The sequence below is a fragment of the Lepus europaeus genome, chromosome 14 (genome assembly GCF_033115175.1).
Source record: "Lepus europaeus isolate LE1 chromosome 14, mLepTim1.pri, whole genome shotgun sequence".
NCBI lineage: Eukaryota > Metazoa > Chordata > Mammalia > Lagomorpha > Leporidae > Lepus > Lepus europaeus.
The window spans coordinates 90,568,699-90,588,455 of record NC_084840.1 but is presented as its reverse complement, the minus strand read 5'-3'; the positions used below and the strand labels follow the sequence as shown (position 1 = coordinate 90,588,455).

Here is a 19,757-nt window from a genome sequence, read left to right as displayed (position 1 = left end):
CCATACTGACCCACAAGGAAACATGATAGAGTCATCAAATAGTTTACTTTTTAAATTTTTAAGAATTTACATAATTACACATTCAAATGTTTGTTCAAAAATTAATGTGTATATTTAGATTGATGTATAAGGACATTTTTCAATATTCATTTTAGGCTTAAATATGAAAATTCAGTATTAAAAGATACCATCAAAATTCAAGCAAACAGAATTGAAGAGCAACAGAAGTACCTGATAAGACCAAGTTCAGTAAGTCAGTCCCTTCTCACCACACTGTAAAGGAGTTTTTATTTCTCTGTTAGGAGGTTGTGGAAATATTTTATTTCTCATTGATAAGTATATTTAATGTATTTATACAAACACTACTTGCTACTACCAGTTCCATTCCACTTAGCTTTATAAAAGGTAAATTATTTTGGTAGTCAGTTTTAAATTAAACATTGTGATACATTGAAAATAACATTTTATATTTAGTATATCTTTTGTATTCTTTTATCAGTTGATGTGTATTTGCATTATGTTTCTTTGGTCTACCTTGACTAATTTTGCTGTGGCCATGGGTGTACAGCTGTTACTTGGAGTCCCTGCTAATGTTTAGAGTACTTTTAAAATGCAATAACATTGAATAATTATGTCATCTATAATTGTGAATATCTCCTTTTTTAAAAGATTTATTTATTTATTTGAAAGTCAGAGTTACACAGAGAGAGAAGGAGAGGCAGAGAGAGAGAGAGAGAGAGAGAGAGAGAGAGAGAGAGAGAGAGAAAGTCTTCCACCCTCTGGTTTACTCCCCAACTGGCTGCAATGGCCAGAGCTGTGCCAGTCTGATGCCAGGAGCCCGGAGTTTCTTCTGGGTCTCCCATGTGGATGCAGGGGCCCAAGGACTTGGGCCATCTTGTACTGCTTTCCCAGGCCATAACAGAGAGCTGGATTGGAAGTGGAGCAGCCGGGTCTCAAACTGGCACTCATATTGGATGCCAGCATTGCAGGCAATGGCTTTACCTGCTACACCACAGTGCCAGGCCATGAATATCTTCTTTTTAAATCTAAGCTCTGCAGTGAGATTATGAGAATGAATTACTTTCTAAGGCGTAAGTTGTATTCTTTATCCAAAATGGATACTAGATCAATATACATCCCTCTTTACCACAAGGAATGTGTTACTTCGACTCTTTGTATTTCTAAAAGGACACATTGAGAAATGACTACTCCAACACTGTCTTACATAGCGACAGAGCATTCTAAGCACTGCTGGTTCAGAAACAGACTTTTCTCTGGTAGTCTGTGCTCATCAATCTGTATAAAAACTTAGTTCAGGTTCACAAAATATTGAAATATGATCCATGGATTCCAGTTTATAGGTGGATAATGAATACTGTATAACTATGTACAAGAGAAACAAGATTATCATTCATGTCTTTATGTCATAAAAATTGTGATCACAAGATTACATGTAAACACTAACTGAGCAATGAGGTCACTGATTGTACTAATTAGTTTCCTTAAGTGACGATGAATAGATGGCAGTTAAATTATACAGATCCTGCTATCTGGAGATTAAGAACATTTATATTGACTGCTCATGTTCGCAAATTAGGAAACACTGAAAGATTATTTTTTCTAGATCTATAAAAATTAGTTCAAAATAGATGACATGACAGTATATTGATAATGGGTCTTTTGTAGATAAGAATGCCAAGAGATGTCTCTTTACTTTATTACCATACAAAAATATGTTAAGGAGTTCAACATTCAAAGTTAGATGCAGTACCCAATAAGTTGAGTTTGTTCAAATAATGAAAAATTTCTTCTAAATTCTTGGAAAAATTAGTAATTTGTCATAGTAATTTGTCAAAGAAATATTATCATTTTGAAATTTATTCCAGGAATCAACTGTTTAATAAGTTTCTTACCCACTCAATCAGTGACCCCTAAAGTTTTCCAGAATGTTCTCATTTCATGTATTCTCTACCAGAGAGTTCGGATATTATTTCATGGACGCCATTTTGTAGTAAAAAGTATGAATTGGGAACTATTCATAGCTCTGCATGACTCCAATTGATCTAGTTGAATGTACATCTGACAGAACTTCAGAAGACTGCCTTAGGATCATAGCTGTATGCAAGAGAGAAGTATTCAAAAGAAAGCAGAGACAGACTATAATCTGAAAGTTTTGCAGTAGAAAAGGAAAGCAAAATGTTTCTGCTGGCCAAATTCATAGCACTGAGAGTGGTCCCAAATCAGAAAATAACACTATCCTCAAAGACATACACATAAGAATCAGCATAGAATATAGAGGATTAGCTGTCTACAATAGTGATCCACATTAAAGAAGTATTTATGAGCATGTATAAGAGAATATAATTTATGTAAATTAAGGTAGAAAAGGGCGATCAAAATGAAAATGAACTTAGTAAAAAGGAAAGGGCTCAAAGCACAGATAGGCAATCTCATCTGAAGACTTGGTAGTTAAAAACTGATAAATTTTTAAAGAAATAACACTAAAATTCACAGGTTGTTGCATTTAAAAGCAACTGAAAACTATAAAGCCAAATATAAGTAATTATCAAGGGAAATGTAATAATTTTAAGCTCCCTGAAAGAACACTCAGTCATACTTGATTATGGATAAATATTGAATCTAGGCATATATAAAACTTTATAGGCCACAAATGAACTTTCTTATCCGCTTGAAAATATACCTTGTCTCAAGGAAATAAATGTAGACCTGAGACATAGTTTACTTAATGGCAGGAAAAGATATGCAGAACAAGAGAGGAGGCAGGTTACAAATTTGCAGCCAGACTGAATTTATTCAGAGAAAATCAATCCACAGAGGTGGGTGACCAACCACTGGCGTGCACATTGAGGGAACACATGGCAGGAGGCATGGACCCCAGCGGGCTGGGCTTCTTTATCTTAGGAAGGCTTAGGTTGGAGGTGGGAATAGTCAGTAGGTAGAGGCAAATTCCTCCATACTGGTCTTTAAATTGGCCACTGGGCTTCCAAGCCTGGGGAAGAATTTGGGATGTGACGACATTAGGGTGTGAAACTGAATTGAGATTCAGGGACAGGAATAAATTTTCTGTCTTTTGGGCAATGATTGAGAATGGCTGAGGCTTATGTCTTTGTCCCATCACTTCAGACACTATGTCACCTCTGAAATTTTCAAGTTGTTTAAAATTATTAATTATTCATACATATAGATTAATATCAATACTAAATTCTATACTCCTAAAATAATAATTTTAATGTCTTTATCTTGCCATATTTAAAACCATGATGAACTCAACAGAAATGCTCAGACCTAAAAGAAATATTTTGAAATGATTTTGAATTATGTGGATTACCTTGACAGTTCATGCCAGATTTCCAGATGAACAAAAGCAAAGATGCTGCACCACATAATACATTTCCCTTGTAACTTTTTAACTGTTTTAGTTGGTCTAATTTTGTTATTCATGCCAACTTGTCTTCAACCAAAGGCATTTCACTGTCAACTGATGTGTTCATATAACCTCTCAGCAATTTTTAATGGTCCCTCCTTTTTATCAAATTATAAATGTGCAAATTTTAGCAAAATTAAGTTCCTCACAGGTATTTTTCTTATTTACTTTAGCCATTTTTACAAGTAAGTTGCTTGCACTCTATAGTTCTACACTGCAGAATTGTAGCAGTTTTAGTGTACCAACACAATGATTGCTCTGTGATAGTGGAGTAGCTTGCTAAGTGTTACAGATTTATCAGGGGAGAAATAGTGAACTGAATCTGTTGGCTAAATAATATAACACTGATTATGCAGGAAGGTGACATCTTTTTTTATCTCAATTTAAGTCAGTAATGTGTATGCATGATGGAAAGCTAGCTCCAGGCCTCACCGTGGGGGCCGGCCTCGGTGCCCAGAGCCCCCCCCCCCGCCGTGGCTGCTGTGGCTGTGGGCGTGGCCGCTGTGGCTGTGGGCGTGGCCGCCCAGCCCGGGGGCCGGGGGCGGGGCCGAGGCTTTGGCCAAACCCAGGGCGGCACCCACCTGTACATAGCATAGCCCCCGCCCCCGCCCCAGGACCCCCGCCACGGGAGGCCGCTCACATGCCCCCAGATGATTTTTTTAAATGAAGGAAGAAACGCAAAGAAAACAAACAAACAAGTGTTTTAGGATACAAAATGTCAGTAAACACAGATTTGTTGTTAATTTTCATTGTAGTATTAGCATGGTTTTATCATTATAAGGTACTTTCTTGTTTAACTCTGACATTCACTGTACTTGGCATTTTTTCTTATGTTCTTTATTAAAATAATAATCAAAAAGGTCACAGTTAACTATCATTCTTCACAGAAGTTGAGAGACATTTTTCTTGTTATATGATACAGTTAGTAGTATTCCAATGCCATGGTAAAACAGGGAAGATTAAATTGAAGGATAAAATTCACTATAATTCTCTAAAATTCTGTTATTTCTTATTTTCACTTATGTGACAAGACATAGAACCTATGTATGTTAATTTAATGTATTTCAGGATAAATTGTTCAGAAATCCCATAATACTGTTACACAAAATGCTAATATGGTATAAAATATACAATCTAACTGAAGAATTCTAATTTCTTTATTTTGAACTTCACATATATGTATATATACACACACACAAACATGTACACACATAGAAGTAGGGAAATGTTCAGGTCATGTGTGGTCTATACATCCAAAATAGGTCCTGCTCCTAGATTTTTAAAAATGAGTAACTGAGATGCAATTTCACTTAGTTCACAGGAAATGCGCACTCTGAGAAAGTGTGCATCAATTTAAAATTTTTTTGCAAAAAACTCGCTTACCTCTTAACCCATTTTGACAAACTTTTCAAAGAACTCTCACACATTTTGCATATGTAGAGTGAGCCAATTAATATAACAAAATTCACTATTCCAAAGTACGTTCCCAGAGTTGGGTAACCATTATTACCTCAGTCAATTTTGGAATATTTGTAATCACCCTGAAAAGAAACCATGTATCACTTATCCATCACCCCTTCAGTCCCTCTTTCTTCCTTAGCCCTACACAACCACCACACTGTTTCGTCTCCAAAGATTTCCCTGCCCAGGAAATTTCATTTTTATAGAGACCTACAGTATGTAGCCTTTTATGAATGGCTTCTTTCACTTAGTATACTACTTTCAGTATATACTTTCAGTAGTATACTGCCACCCATGTTATAACATCTATTTATACTTTCTGTTGTGAAACAATGTTCAATGTAGTAGAATACAGTTCTGTTGTATGATGAACATTTAGATTATTTCCACTTAATGTTATCATTTCCACCATGCTGCGTGGACAAATTTTCTCCTCCCCTGTCATTGGATTTAATCAAACTCATGTTGTCCTTTCTGGTCTTTTACTTCTATTCATGTAACACCATTTATTCAGACCCAGCCCAATATTTCCCTTTTGTCAATAAGCTTTTCCTTCTGTCACACTGTTGACTGTATGGACTTGAGACTTCTCAATGTGTGTCATCCAGTTTGTGCAGAGCCACCTAGTCCTTTATTTCACAAGGCTTTTATTTTTATTCATGGAATAAAAAAATTCACCTATCTTTGTATAGATTGAGGATAGTTTAGCTTATCATTTTTTCAGATAAATACTTTATACCTTACCAGAAATTTCTTCTTTCAAATATTGACATAGTATTGTGAATAAAGCTTTAGGATGAAAATTTTACTCCAAATACATTTTAAGCAATAAATTATAAAATTGAATGCACTTATTTGCAATAGAGTACGATTTCTCTATCAGATACTCAGGCTATATGCTCTGAGGAACAAAAAGGTCTAAATTTACTTTCTTTCATGCTGTAGCCAGAACTAGGATTTGTAGTTCCATAGTTTTTGTGCACTGGTTACAGCTTTTCTGGTACACCAAAACATAGAACCTTATGCTATCCTTAGAATGAATTGTTTTGGAAGAGTTGATTTACTCATTGGATCTAATATTTTTAATGGAAAACTTTTATTTAATAAATATGAATTCCAAAAGTACAACTTTTGTATTATAGTGGTTCTTTCTCGTATAACCATCCTCCCACCCACACACCATCCCATCTCCTACTCCCTCTCCCATCCCATTCTTCATTTTTTTTAAAAGAATCTGTCCCGGTTGCTCCTTTTCCAGTCCAACTCTCTGCTGTGGCCCTGGAGTGCAGTGGAGAATGGCTCAGGTCCTTGGGCCCCTGCCCCCACATGGGAGACCAGGAGGAAGGCACCTGCCTCCAGGCTTCGGAGCAGTGCAGCACGCTGGCCACAACACGCCGGCCGTAGCGGCCACTTGGGGGGTGAACCAATGGATAAAGGAAGACCTGTCTTTCTGTCTGTCTGTCTGTCTCTCTCACTGTCTAACTCTGCCTGTCAAGAAATAAAAAAAAGAAGAAAAAAAGATTTATTTATTTGAAAGAGTTATACAGAGAGAGGAGAGGCGGGGGGGGGTCTTCTACCTGATGGTTCACTCTCCAATTGGCTGCAATGGCTGGAGCAGTGCCAATCTGAAACAAGGAGCCAGGAGCTTCCTCTGGGACTCCCACGTGGGTGCAGGGGCCCACGAACTTGTGCCATCTTCTACTGTTTCCCCAGGCCACAGCAGAGAGCTGGATTGGAAGTAGAGCAGCTGAGTCTAGAATCGGCGCCCACATGGGATGCCAACACTTCAGGCCAGGGTGTTAACCCACTGAGCCGCAGCACCAGCCCCCCCCCTATTCTTCATTAAGATTCATTTTTAATTATCTTTATATACAGAAGATCAACTTAGTATATACTAAGTAAAGATTTCAGCAGTTTGCACCCACACAGACACAGAAAGTGTAAAGTACTGTTTGAAAATTGGTGCTACCATTAATTCTCATAATACAAGACATTAAGGACATAGGTCCTACATGGGGAGCAAGTGTACAGTGACACCTGTTGTTGATTTTACAGTTGACACTCTTATTTATGACATCAGTAATCAAAGTGGAAATTAACTCCTCCTTTGATGGTCCGTTCTTTCCACTGAGATTGATCGCACTTACAAAGATCTTTCATTTAGGTCATTTTTTGCCACAGTGTCTTGGCTTCCCATGCTTAAGATATTCTCATAGGCTTTTTAGCCAGATTCAAATGCCTTAAGGGATGATTGAATGTAATATTTTTAGGTGTGAGGTTTTAGTCCATCTCTGATGGTCATATATAGGGTATGTTACCCAATTTGGAGTCTTGTTTGCATTGTATTTTATGATAATTTCCCTATTAAATAGTACAGAAAGTGATCTACAAACTGTAAGCTGAAAAATGCTGTTGGCTAATGGAACTGATGAAGGGATTACTCAGGGTTTGGGATGTGTTCTGGCCTTCATCTTCCGCGTTGGATGACATCTGAAATTGTGGGATCAAGAATCGGGTGTAGCTTGTTTAATAGAGAACTTTCCTTGACATGTCAGTTGTCACAAAATGTCAAAACTTATGCAAACATGACAACAATGTTAATTATTCTTGACCATAGCATTATTGTAGATAGTTTACCTGGTTATGTCTGTTGCAACAAGAAAACTCTGCAGTTTCAGCTAAATGTATCCCTGAGCGATATGCAGATGAGTAGGCATTGCTGCGTTCCAGTAAAATGTAAGCTGCAAAAGCAGGTAGTGGAGGCTGTTTTTGTGGCATACCTTGTTAAACCTCAGCCTGCAATGCTGGCATCCACTACAGGCACCGACTCAAGTCCCAGCTGCTTCACTTCTAAACAAGTTCCTGTCTGATGCACCATGAAAGGCAGCAGTAGATGGCTCAAGTGCTTGAGCCCCTGCCACCCACGTGGAAGACCCAGAAGAAGTTCCTGGCTTCTGGATTTTGGATTTACACTGGCCCAGCTCTACTCATTGCAGCCATTTGTGGAGTGAATCAGCCTATCAAAGATATAAATGAATCTGAAAAAAAGGTTAATGAACAGATTTATGCCAGGTAATTGTAAAACTCTTTAATTATTCTTTGTTTTGGTTCCAAGAAGCAGAAGCTCTACACCTAGAAGTGGTACCAAAGGTGCAGAAGTCTCAAAATCACCTGGCACACCATAATTCAAGGTATCATGCAAAATTGCATCCTTATGGAGTACAGAGGCCATGGATAATGAGAAATATACAATTTGCTTATCATCATAAATACATGTATGCAAAGCCATAGGAGGAAGTCAGCTTTGAAATGCATAGTTTTTGCCCTTATTCCCTAAATATTCCTTACATATTATTCATATAAAACATGCAAGGGAGCATGATATGTTGCCAAATCATTTAATCATCTTCTTTTCAAATTTTTAAGAAATTTTTAAGATTTTATATAATTATATCTTCTGATATTTACTCAGAAGTTATGTCTATGTTTAGATATGTGAGGCTATTTTTCAGTACACATTTTATTTTAGACTGACGCCTGAAGTTTTGGAATTAAAAGGTACCATCAAACTGCTTGCAGATAAAATCAAAGAGTTGCAGAGAAACCTGATAAAACCAAGTTCAGTAAGTCAGTCTCATACATTCTCTCACACTGAACATGAGTTTTTATTTGTCTGATTGTAAAAATATTTTAGCTAACATGAAAAGTATATTTTGATAACTATATATTGATAAGTGTATTCCTATATTGTTACAGAAACTACTTGCTGCTACCAGTGCAAGTCCACTTAGCTTTGTTGGAGCAATTGACTATGTCCGTGAAATTAATTATTTTGTTAGTAAGATTTCAGTTAGAATTGTTGTACATTGTAAAACAGTATTTAGTTTACAGTATATCTTTTCGATCCTTTCATCAATCGATGGTTATTTGCATTATTTTTACATTTGGTTTTCTGTGAAAAATGTTGTTAAGGTTGTGGGTGCACAGCTATCACTGGGTGTCCCTGCTAATACTCATAAATACTTTTAAAGTGGCAATATGGTTGAATAATGATTTGAGCTAGAATTCTGAATCTCTTTTGTTAAAAATCTAAACTCTTCAGTGGGATTTTGAGAATGAATTATTTTGCTAGGTTGTAAGTCGTATTATTTATCCAGGATAGATATTAATTCTATCCAATTTCACGGAAAAGAACATGTTACCTTTCTTCTTTCTTCTTTGGATGTTTTAAAAGAAACAGAGAAATGACTACTTCAGCATTGCTTACAGAGTAACATAGAGCTCTGAACTGCAGGTTCAGAAACAAACTTTACCTTGTTAGTCTATGTTCATCAGCCTTTATAATGACTCAATTCAATATCACAGAAGATTGATGTGATTCCAGGTTTTGGATGGATAGTGAATATTATATAACTATTTACTAGGAAATAGGTTTTTCCTATCATTCATATTATGATCACAAGATGTTACGTAAACAATAATATGGAGCAATGTGGTAGTTGATTATAATTAGTTTGTTTAAGTTGCAATGATTATAGTGCCGTTGCATTATACAGATGCACATGTCTGGGCATCTAGAACATTTGTGCACACTGGACTTTCTCATGACTTAGAAAACATTGAAATGTGCTTTTTTCTCTTGAATTGGTAATGAATTAGCTCCATAAATGTGACAAGTCAGTATGCTGATGATAGGTCTGTAGATGCGATAACTGGGAGATGTCCCTTTACTTATTTGTCATACAGAAATACATGAAGGAGTTAAACATTCAAAAACATGTTCACAGTATCCAACTTTATAGTATCGTAGCTGTTCAAATAATGAAGGATTTTCTGTAAATTCCCACACAGTTTATTTGGGAATTTGCCATAGAATTTTTAGTCACTTGGAAGTCTACCCTATAAACCAAAAGTTTAATAAGAGATAGCTCTCAGTCAGCTAGCTCATCAGCAGTCCCTACCTCTCCAGAAGAGTCCCATCTCACGAATCCCTATACCAGAGATGACCTGGATAAAGACATCCTGGACACAATTTTGTAGTGAATAATGAATTAGAACATAGAGATAACTCCAGCTGACTGTAATTGATATAGTTGGGTGTGAATCTGAAAGGTACTCTAGAAGATTTCCCTAAGGCCATATCTCTGTGGGAGAGGGAAGTATTCCATCGAAAGCTAAGGAAGCCATTATTTGACTCCCATGAAACCTTTGCATTAAAAAAAAATAAACAGGACAAAATACTCTGGTCAACATCCTAAGGGTTAGAGTGCCCCTCCACAGTATTAGAAAACAGCACTACACTGAGAGATATACCCACAATAACAGTGTCAAATGTACAAGACTTAACAGCCTATGGGCATGTATTGTGGTGCAGTAGGTTAATCCACCACCTGCGAAGCCAGAATCCAACATCAGAGTTCCAGTTCAATTCTGGCTGCTCTGCTCCCAATCCGGCTGCTTGCTAATGTACCTGAGAAGGCAACAGAAGATGGTCCAAGTGCTTGGGTCTCTGCCACCCATGTTGGAGATCTGAATGGCCTTGTGGCCATTTCTGGAGTGAACTAGCAGATGGAAGATATCTTGGTCTCATGTGCTTACTCAATATTTCTCTTTCCTGCCATCAAATGAATCTTTTGTAAAAGAAAAATTAAGAGTCGATGAGTGTAATCCACATCTAGTAATGATTTATTGGGGGGGGGAGGATATAATCTGTGAGAAGTAAACAAAAAGAGACAGGACTGAAACGCAGTTATTGCTGTACTTAGAATGAAGTGGGATTAGAGGAGCATATGGGAGGGTGTGGCCACTATTTGCAGTTGCTGTTGAGAAGGAAAGCAGAGTAAGAACTCAAAATGGTTCCTGGGTGATTCTCAAGGTTTTTTTTTTTTTTTGTGATCAGAAATCAGATTTTAGTCTAAAAAAGATGAGAAGTTAACCAAAAATAGATCTGTGTCTGAAAGCATGGATTAAAAAGTACTAGAGTGGAGGAGAAACAGGACAGTTGATAGAAAAGCCACATGAAGCATGAAAGTTATGTTTTTGTAGTATATGGAGAATTAAGCTTTATTTAGAGAAAAATTTCCTTGATAAAAAATGAAACCCATAGAAGAACATGCACAAGGAATGAGACTATTTATCTTACTGTGAAGTCAGGTGAGGATCAAATGAAATGGGAATCAGACATGAATTTTCCAAAAATATTGTCCTAGAAAGATGACTTTACAAAATCTGGAATATCCTGAATATGGAATATATTTTTTTGATCAAAAAGTTTCTAGTGTATTTTCAGAAACTAAAATATAAATTAATTACTAATTTAAAAAACTTTTAAAATAACTTATTAACTCAGTGTTTTCCATGTAAAAACCTCTAGGTTTTTTTTCTTTTCATTTTTATTTGAAAGACTGAAAGAAAAAGAGAGGGAGAGAGACAAAGTGAATGAGAGAGTGTAAAAAATATGGAGAGAGATCTTCTATTCACTGGTTTACTACTGAATTGCCCACAACAACCAGAAGTAGGCCAGGTCAAAGTGAGAAGCCCAGAAGTCAATTCTGACCTCTCATGGTGGGCCTGCCTGGATGTGGATTAGCAGGAATGTAGGGCAAAAGTCAAGGAACCCAGACTCCAGTCGTACACTGTGATGTGAGTTGCAGTTGTTGCAGTCAGTAATGTAACCAAAGTACTAAATGGCTGCCCCCAAACCTCTATTTTTAAACAAACTTTGGCAATTCATGGGAACCAAATTGATTAATTTGTATATTATAAATCTCTCAGTTCTTTGAGCAGTGAAATAAAAGTTCTTAATTTAGTAGTCTTGACTCTAGAGGAAAAAATAGGTTTTTAATGTATCTTCTTGGGGCCAGCACTGATGCAGTGGGTTAAATCCCTGGCCTGCAGTTCCTGAATCCCATATGGATGCTGGTTTGAGTCCTGGCTGCTCCATTTCTGATCCAGCTCTCTGCTGTGGTCTGGGAAAGCAGTAGAAGATGGCCCAAGTCCTGGGGCCCCTGTACCCATGTGGGAGACCTGGAAGAAGCTTCTAGCTACTGGGTTTTGGATCAGCTCAGTTGGGCTGTTGCAGTCATTTGGGAAATGAGCCAGTGGATGGAAGACCTCTCTGTCTGTCTCTACCTCTCTCTAACTCTGTCTTTCAAATAAACACAATAACTCTTTAATGTATCTTCTTCTAAAAAGACAACATGCTTTTTTAAAAATAAAAATTTAATTTATTTGAAAGGCTGAGCTGCAGAGAGGCAGAGGAAGAGGCAGAGAGAGAGGTCTTCCATTGCTGGTTCACTCCCCAAAGGGCCACAATGGCAAGAGCTGGAAAGAACTGAAGTCAGGAGCTAGGAAATTTTTCTGGGTTTCCCTCGAGGATGCAGGGACCCAAGGACTTGGAGCATCTTACACTGCTTTCTCAGGCTATAACAGAGAGCTGGATCAGAAGTGGAATAGGTGGGATTTGCACTGGGATCCATGGGTGCCGGTCAGTGGGCAGTGTCTTTATGCACTATGCCACAGCTCTGGCCCTGACAAGCAAGCTTTGATCCTATGTCTTAAACCCTGGTCTGTGATATAAGGCCTAGCCATATTTTTTTAAATGATTCCAAATCATTAGAGCCAAATCACTTGCTAGTAGGCAGGGAGATGGAATTATCTGTATGCTTATTTTCTAATATATCTGCTTGATGATGATTGTCATTTTCTGGATCTTTAATTGGGACAAGTAACTGAAAACCTAAAACCTGCTCTGTAAAACTAAACTCTCTTTGTGGCCTGAGCTTACTCACAACGTGGGGGCTGCCTTCCAAGAGCAAGCAGACTGAGTTAGAAATCCTTTTCTACCTAAGTGTTGGAAGTGACATGGCATCATGTTCTGTTCATTTGGAGCAAATCACTCTATTTGGCCCATATTCTACATTGCTTCTGTAATGAATATGAAAGAAACTGAGTGGACATATAAAACCAGCAAAATTTACCTCAGGCTGCAATTATTAAATAAAGTAACTCATTCCTACCCAGTATCCCTGAAAAGTCTCTGTAACAGTGCCAGGGTCACCTGAAGCTATGGCTCTTTGCTATGCCCTCTGGGATCCTTGTTCTTTGCAAAAGAAATGACCTGAATTTTCTGCTGGCTACTTTTCTCAGCTTGCTTCCTCTCCATAAAACATTCAAGGTTCAGACATTTCTATCTACTCATAATTATTTCTGTCTATTTTAATAATGCAAGCTGCAAAAATGTATTTCAAAAATTTTCTTTTAGGTATACAAAATTATTGTATTCCAGGTGCACAGATTTAGGAACATAATGATGCTTCCCACCCTACCCTCCCTTCTGCCCATGCTTCCACCATTCCTTCTCCTTCCTCTCCTATTCCCTCTCTTAATTGTATACTGATCTACTTTCAGTCTATTTATACTCAAAATATTTACCATACACTAAGAGTTCAACAAATAGTAAGAAGATAAAAAAGCACTGTTCCCTGGTAGTAGAGACAAGAGCTGTTAATAATCATCAATGGTCAGATATCAATTTTCACTCCCATATATTACATTTTTGGTATTTATCTTTTTGTGACTGACTTATTTCAGTAATTAGAATGGTTTACATTTGAACGCATTTTGTTGCAAAACAAAGTATTTTGTTTCTTTTTAAGGCTGAGTGATATTCCATGGTATGTATGTGTGTGTGTATATATATATATGTATGTATATGTATATATATACATATACACACATACATACAATTTCTTTACCCATTCATCAGGTGATGAACATCTGGTTAGATTCCATATCTTAGCTATTGTGAATTGAACTGCAATAAACATGAAGGTACAGATAAATCTTTCATATGCTGATTTGATTTTCCTTAGGCACGTGCCTAGTAGTGGGATTGCTGGGTCTTATGGCAGATCTATTTTTCAGGTTTCTAAGGGGTATCCACACTGACTTCCACAATGGCTGCACTAGTTTACATTCCCACCAAAAGTGGATTAGGGTATCATTTCCCTTACATCCTCACCAGCACTTGTTTATTTATTTTTGAAGCTAATGAAACATTTTATTGTACATAATAAAAGTGGTATTTTTTAATAGTTTTTCATAATATGTATTTTCCACAAACATTATGAAGACCCCAGGTATGCATGAATTTCAATTTTTTACACCGAAAAAAAACCTTACCTTTCTGTTCAGTTAACATGAACTTTTTTTTTTTATTTAGTCAATATAAATTTCCGAAGTACAGTTTATGGATTACATTAGCCCCCCCCCCATAATTTCCCTCCCACTTGGACCCCTCCCATCTCCCGCTCCCTCTCCCATTCCATTCACAACAAGATTCATTTTCAATTATCTTTATATACAAAAGATCGATTCAGTATACATTAAGTAAAGATTTCATCAGTTTTCACCCACGCAGAAACACAAAGTGTAAAAATACTGTTTCAGTACTAGTTATAGCATTACTTCACATTGGACAACACATTAAGGACAGATCCCACATGAGAGGTAAGTACATAGTGACTCCTGTTGTTGATTTAACAATTTGACAGTCTTGTTTATGGCGTCAGTAATCTCCCTGAAGTTGATCACTTGGACTAGTGAGATGGCATTGGTACATGCCACCTTGATGGGATTGTATTGGAATCCCCTGGCACATTTCTAACTCCACCATTTGGGGCAAGTCCGATTGAGCATGTCCCAAATTGTACATCTCTTCCATCTTTGATTCCAACTCTTATATTTAACAGGGATCACTTTTCAGTTAAGTTTCAACACTTAAGAATAACTGTGTATTAATTATAGAATTAAACCAATAGTATTAAGTAGAACAGATAAAAAATACTAAGAGGGATAATGTATTAAGTTGTTCATCAGCGGTCAGGGCAAGGGCTGATCAAGTCACCGTTTCACTTTAACCGGTTTCCTTTTTGGTGCTTAGTTAGTTGTCGCCAATCAGGGAGAACATAAGATCAAATAATGTAGGGTCAAATAATGCATTTTGAAATCGTATATGACTCATTGGTAAGAGATTTTTCTACTTAATAGGAAAATTTGCATTTTAATATTGCATTGAATTTCAGCTTTTTCAAGAAAAAAACTGAGTCATAAGTTCAGGATTTTTTATAAGCAAATACTTACAGCAGTATTTTTATTATAACAGAAAATTATAAAAATACAAATACACAGCAAGAGGATAAATATCTACTCTATTCTTAAAATGGAATTGCCTACAAAATTAAAATGAATACACTAAGGGCACATGCAATAATGCACATGTCTTTAAAATGTTGAGTGAAGCAGGACACAATTCATGATGTATGTTCATATATCAATCATGCAAAAATTACTTTATGACATTATAAGCCAGGGATGTGGCAATCTTCAGAGAAAAAAAACTCACTACTCTTTATTACACAGAGTACAATGAGGAAGAGTTCAGAGATATTTTCTTTCTTTTCAAGAGAGACTGATGCTTATAACCACTTTATAATTTACCTCTGCATGTATTTTTTAATAAAGTATGAGTTAAAAACTTTAAGAAATATTTTAGCTGGTAAGAGTTCACTAACAATGATTATACCCATTTCATACACTAGTAAATGGTAGTTATGTAATATGGAACTTAATAATCCTGACTATGTTTGTGATTAAAATTACATAAACATGTAAAACATGCTTTCTTTAAGAAACCCTAAAAGTTAAAAATAACTTGGGAATACTTCACAAAGTAATCAAATCATTTACTGCATTTGCATCTTTTCTGTTTTATGAGTTCTCTGATGGAAAATGACATTTATCTTATAATGAAAGAACTTACACACTCATTACAAACTTCTCACCTGTGTGAGTTCTTTGCTGTACAATGAGATTCGTCTTCTAATGGAAGCATTTTCCACATTCATTACATTTATATGGTTTCTCTCCCATGTCTGTTCTTTGATGATGAATGAGATATGACTTCCTACTAAAATCTTTCCCACTTTGAGGACATTCATAGGATTTCTGCCCTGTGTGTATTTTCTGATGTACAGTGAGGGTTGCTTTCTGGCAAAAGGACTTCCCACATTCATTACAGATACAGAGTTTCTCCCCTGTATGAATTCTGTGATGTAAAATGAGATTTGTCCTCTGACTGAATGACTTCCCACGTTCATTACGTTCATATGTTTTTTTTCCTCTGTATGAGTTCAGTGGTAATCAATGAGGTATGACTTCATTCTAAAGGCCTTCCTACAGTGAGGACATTCATAAGATTTCTCTCCTGTGTGTGGTCTCTGGTGTGCAACAAGGGTTGTCTTTTGACAAAAAGACTTTCCACCTTCATTGCTAATGTAAGGTTTCTCCTCATTAAGAGTTTTCTCATGAAGAGCAAGGGTTGTATTTTGGGAGAAAGGATTTCCCATATTCATTACAAATATATGGCTTCTCCCCTGTATGAGTTCTCTTTTGGACAGTAAGATTTGCCTTTTGGTGAAAGGACTTCCCACATTCTTTACACATTTTGAGTTTCTCCTCAGTGTGAATCCTCTGATGTAGAGACAGTGTGGTCTTCATTACTTTTGTACGGTTTCTCTTCTGTATTCTCTGAATGAGATGTGACTTCAACCTGAAGGCATTCCTACATTAGGAACATTCATATGCTATCTGCCCTGTATGTGTTCCCTGGTGATCAGTGAGGGCTGTCTTTCAATGGAAAGGCTTACCACATTCACTACAGAAGGTTTCTCTCTTGTGTGAGTTCTTTGGTGATCAATGAGATATTACTTCCTTCTAAATGCATTTCCACATAGATGGCACTGATAAGGTTTTTCCTCTGTGGAAATTCCCTGATGTAGAATCAATACTGACTTCCTGCAAAAGGATTTCCCATATTCAGAGCATGTTTTTTTTTTAATATTAGTTGCTCTTCTCTTTTTATTGTACACAGATGAGCTTTTCCCCTCTCTATGCTCTGCTATGTGTAGTTGTAATTAAGCCTCCCGTTTTAAGGAATTATTTCTCACTGCATCATATCCAAATGACTGACTGGAGTTCTCGTCTTCTGATACTGTATAAGCCCTTCATTATGACTGAAAGCCCTGGCACTTTGATTATTGGATTTGACTTGAGGATCAGTTTTTTCTTGCTTTGTACTGAGGGGTGATTTCCCATGTCCATTATACTCACTGAGTCTCTTTCTTGCTGGACTTAGATTACTGATGATCGATTTTGAAACACTTTCCAAAATCTTTCCATGAATATCATTCAGGAGGTAAGATTTTTGAATTATCAGAATTTTTGCCTAGAGTGATTGACTTTGACTTTTCATATATGTTACTCTTCTCTTTAATTGGTTTCTTATAGTTGATGCATACAATTGATCTAGAATATTTATCATTATGTTCCTTGAATTTCACTGAAAAGTCTTTGGTTTTCTTGTTCTCTTCTAAGGTGTGACCTACAAATGGTGCCCTTGGCTCTTCTCCTCATTCCAATTTGAGGATCATATCAGGCTTGGTCATGTGACATTGCACAGAGATGAACTGCCAATAGTTTTCCAACATGATGTCCATGTAAAGACTCTGTGAGCAGGAACTAGGTACTGCCGCTCTTCTTGAGTAAAGCCCACAGTCACACCTTTGAATGACAATCATCCCTGTTCCAGGGTTTTGAGATTTTCAAGAGATTACCAGTCTTTCCTTTGGGGTCCTCTTTAGAAAAGGGGTCGTTCCTGAGCACTCAATGAGGATTCCATGGATGGAGGCTGCCTGAGTTGCCTTGGATCCTCTCCAACTGGGACAAATAAGACCCACCAGTGTGTGTGGGCCACAACATGCTTAAAGGAAGAACTGAGGAGGCAACTAGAGAAGTGTCCCAGCAACAGCTGTCTCAGAAGAGATGACTTACACTAAATTATAATGTTACCAGTCTTGTTAGCCTCCTCTTGTCCTTGACTTTTGTCTTGTCCTCCCTTTCCCAGTTCCCAATCCCAAAGGTGGAGATAACCCACCTTTGGCCAAGTGTCAGCAGCCTGAACCTGTGTATTCTTGTGTGGACAGTACTTCTGGGTTCAGAATTATATGTATTACAATTTGCCTTGTTGTAACACATTGGTGCCTTTATGATAAAAATAACTCAGGGACACATGGAATTCAATCTAATTTACATAGCTATCACAAGGAAAAAACACTAAATGAATTTCTGAAATATTATTTTCATTTAATTTCAAAATCTTAACAGAATTCGACCTTGGCTTTGTTTAGCAAAAGTTTAGTTAAACACTAAGTTGGCTAAATAACTTTCTTGAAAGGTTTAAACACAATGGATAGAGAAACATGCTTTCCCTCTAATCATCTTAAAGAAATGGAAGAGGTGAGGGAGAAGGCAAATGATTTCTCCAGCAGTATATATGGCTAAATCCATCAACCACCTTAAACTAGAATGTTTATTATTGACCTCATTTAAAAATAATTGTGCAAATATAAAAAATTACCCATTTTCTAAACTGAAGACAATTGTAAAGTTACAGTAAAATATTTTTGAAACACCTCAAAAATTGATAACCATGAACTTCATTTTAAGAAAGGCCTAACAGAAGTAAATACAAAACAGAAAGTAAACTCCATTTTGTTGCACATGACCAGATCCTGTTTTCTTTACTGCTGTGTAGTATTCCATGGTGTACATATCCCATGATTTCTTTATTCACTCTTCAGTTGATGGGAATTTGGGTTGATTCTATGTTTATTCTACTGTGAATTGAGCTGTGGTAAGCATGGAGGTAAAGATAGCTCTTTTGTATGCTGATTTTATTTTTTTGGATAAATTCCCTGGAGTGGGATGGCTGGGTCATATGGTATCTCTATATTCTTGTTTTTGAGATATCTCCATACTGTCTTCCATACTGACTTTATCAGTTTACATTCCCACCAACAGTGGACAAGAGTATCTTTTCCCCCACGTCCTCACCAGCATTTATTGTTTGTTGGTTTTTGTATGAAAGCCATTCTGATTGGGGTGAAGTGAAACCTCATTGTGGTTTTGATTTGCAATTCCCTAATGGCTAGTGATTATAAGCGTTTTTTCATGTGTCTGTTGGCCATTTGGATTTCCTCTTTTGAAAAATGTTTAAGTCCTTTTCTTATTTCTTAACTAGGTTGTTTGTCTTGTTGTTGTGGAGTTTCTTGGTCTCTTTATATATCTGGTTATTAATCCTTTATCAGTTGTGTATTGTTAAATAAACAACAGGAGTCACTTTGTGCTAACTTCCCATGCAGGACGTCTGTTCTCAAAGAGTTGTATTATGAAACTTAACAGTAAAGCTTGTTCTCAAAGAATTCATTTTAGCATCTTAAGTGGAGGATATTCTATGTCACACAAATTATAGTTATGTCTAAGTGCTCACAAAAGATATATCATTCCTAGCTTCCTCTTTAAAGATAATTAAGTCTCAAAAAAATGATATTACCATTGAGATGCAATCGTTTTGAACAACCCTTGTCTGGACTGTTGAGGAACAGCTTTTGATCTTATTTTTTAGGCTTTTTTTGTTTTTAGATTTTTGTTTGTTTTGATTTTTTTCTCTCTTTCTTTTTATCCCTCATACAAAGTGTTGAACTCTATACTTAGAACAGAGTTAATCTTCTGTGTATGAAGTTAAATTAAAATCTTAGTAAAGGAACAGACTGGGAATGAGAGAGGGATGGGGATGTGGGGTAGGTGTATGGGTAGAAGGGTAGGTTTGGTGGGAAGAATTACTGTTCCTAAAGTTGTACTTATGAAATGTATGCAAATAAAAAAGAGCCATAATCCACTCAATTTTTTAAAAAAGTAAATTAAACCCATTTTCAATCCTTTCTGAAATGAA

At 36.6% G+C, this 19,757-nt stretch overlaps 1 protein-coding gene across 1 annotated transcript in view; it reads left to right on the top strand.

The window, feature by feature from the left end:
* Window positions 1-19,757, top strand: part of LOC133773513 (POTE ankyrin domain family member A-like) — a 109,103-nt gene that overhangs the window by 46,535 nt on the left and 42,811 nt on the right. Inside the window, exons 6-7 of the mRNA XM_062210822.1 lie at window positions 156-249; window positions 8,015-8,097. Coding sequence (XP_062066806.1) covers window positions 156-249; window positions 8,015-8,097 — 177 coding nt within the window. The remainder of the gene's footprint in view (window positions 1-155; window positions 250-8,014; window positions 8,098-19,757) is intronic.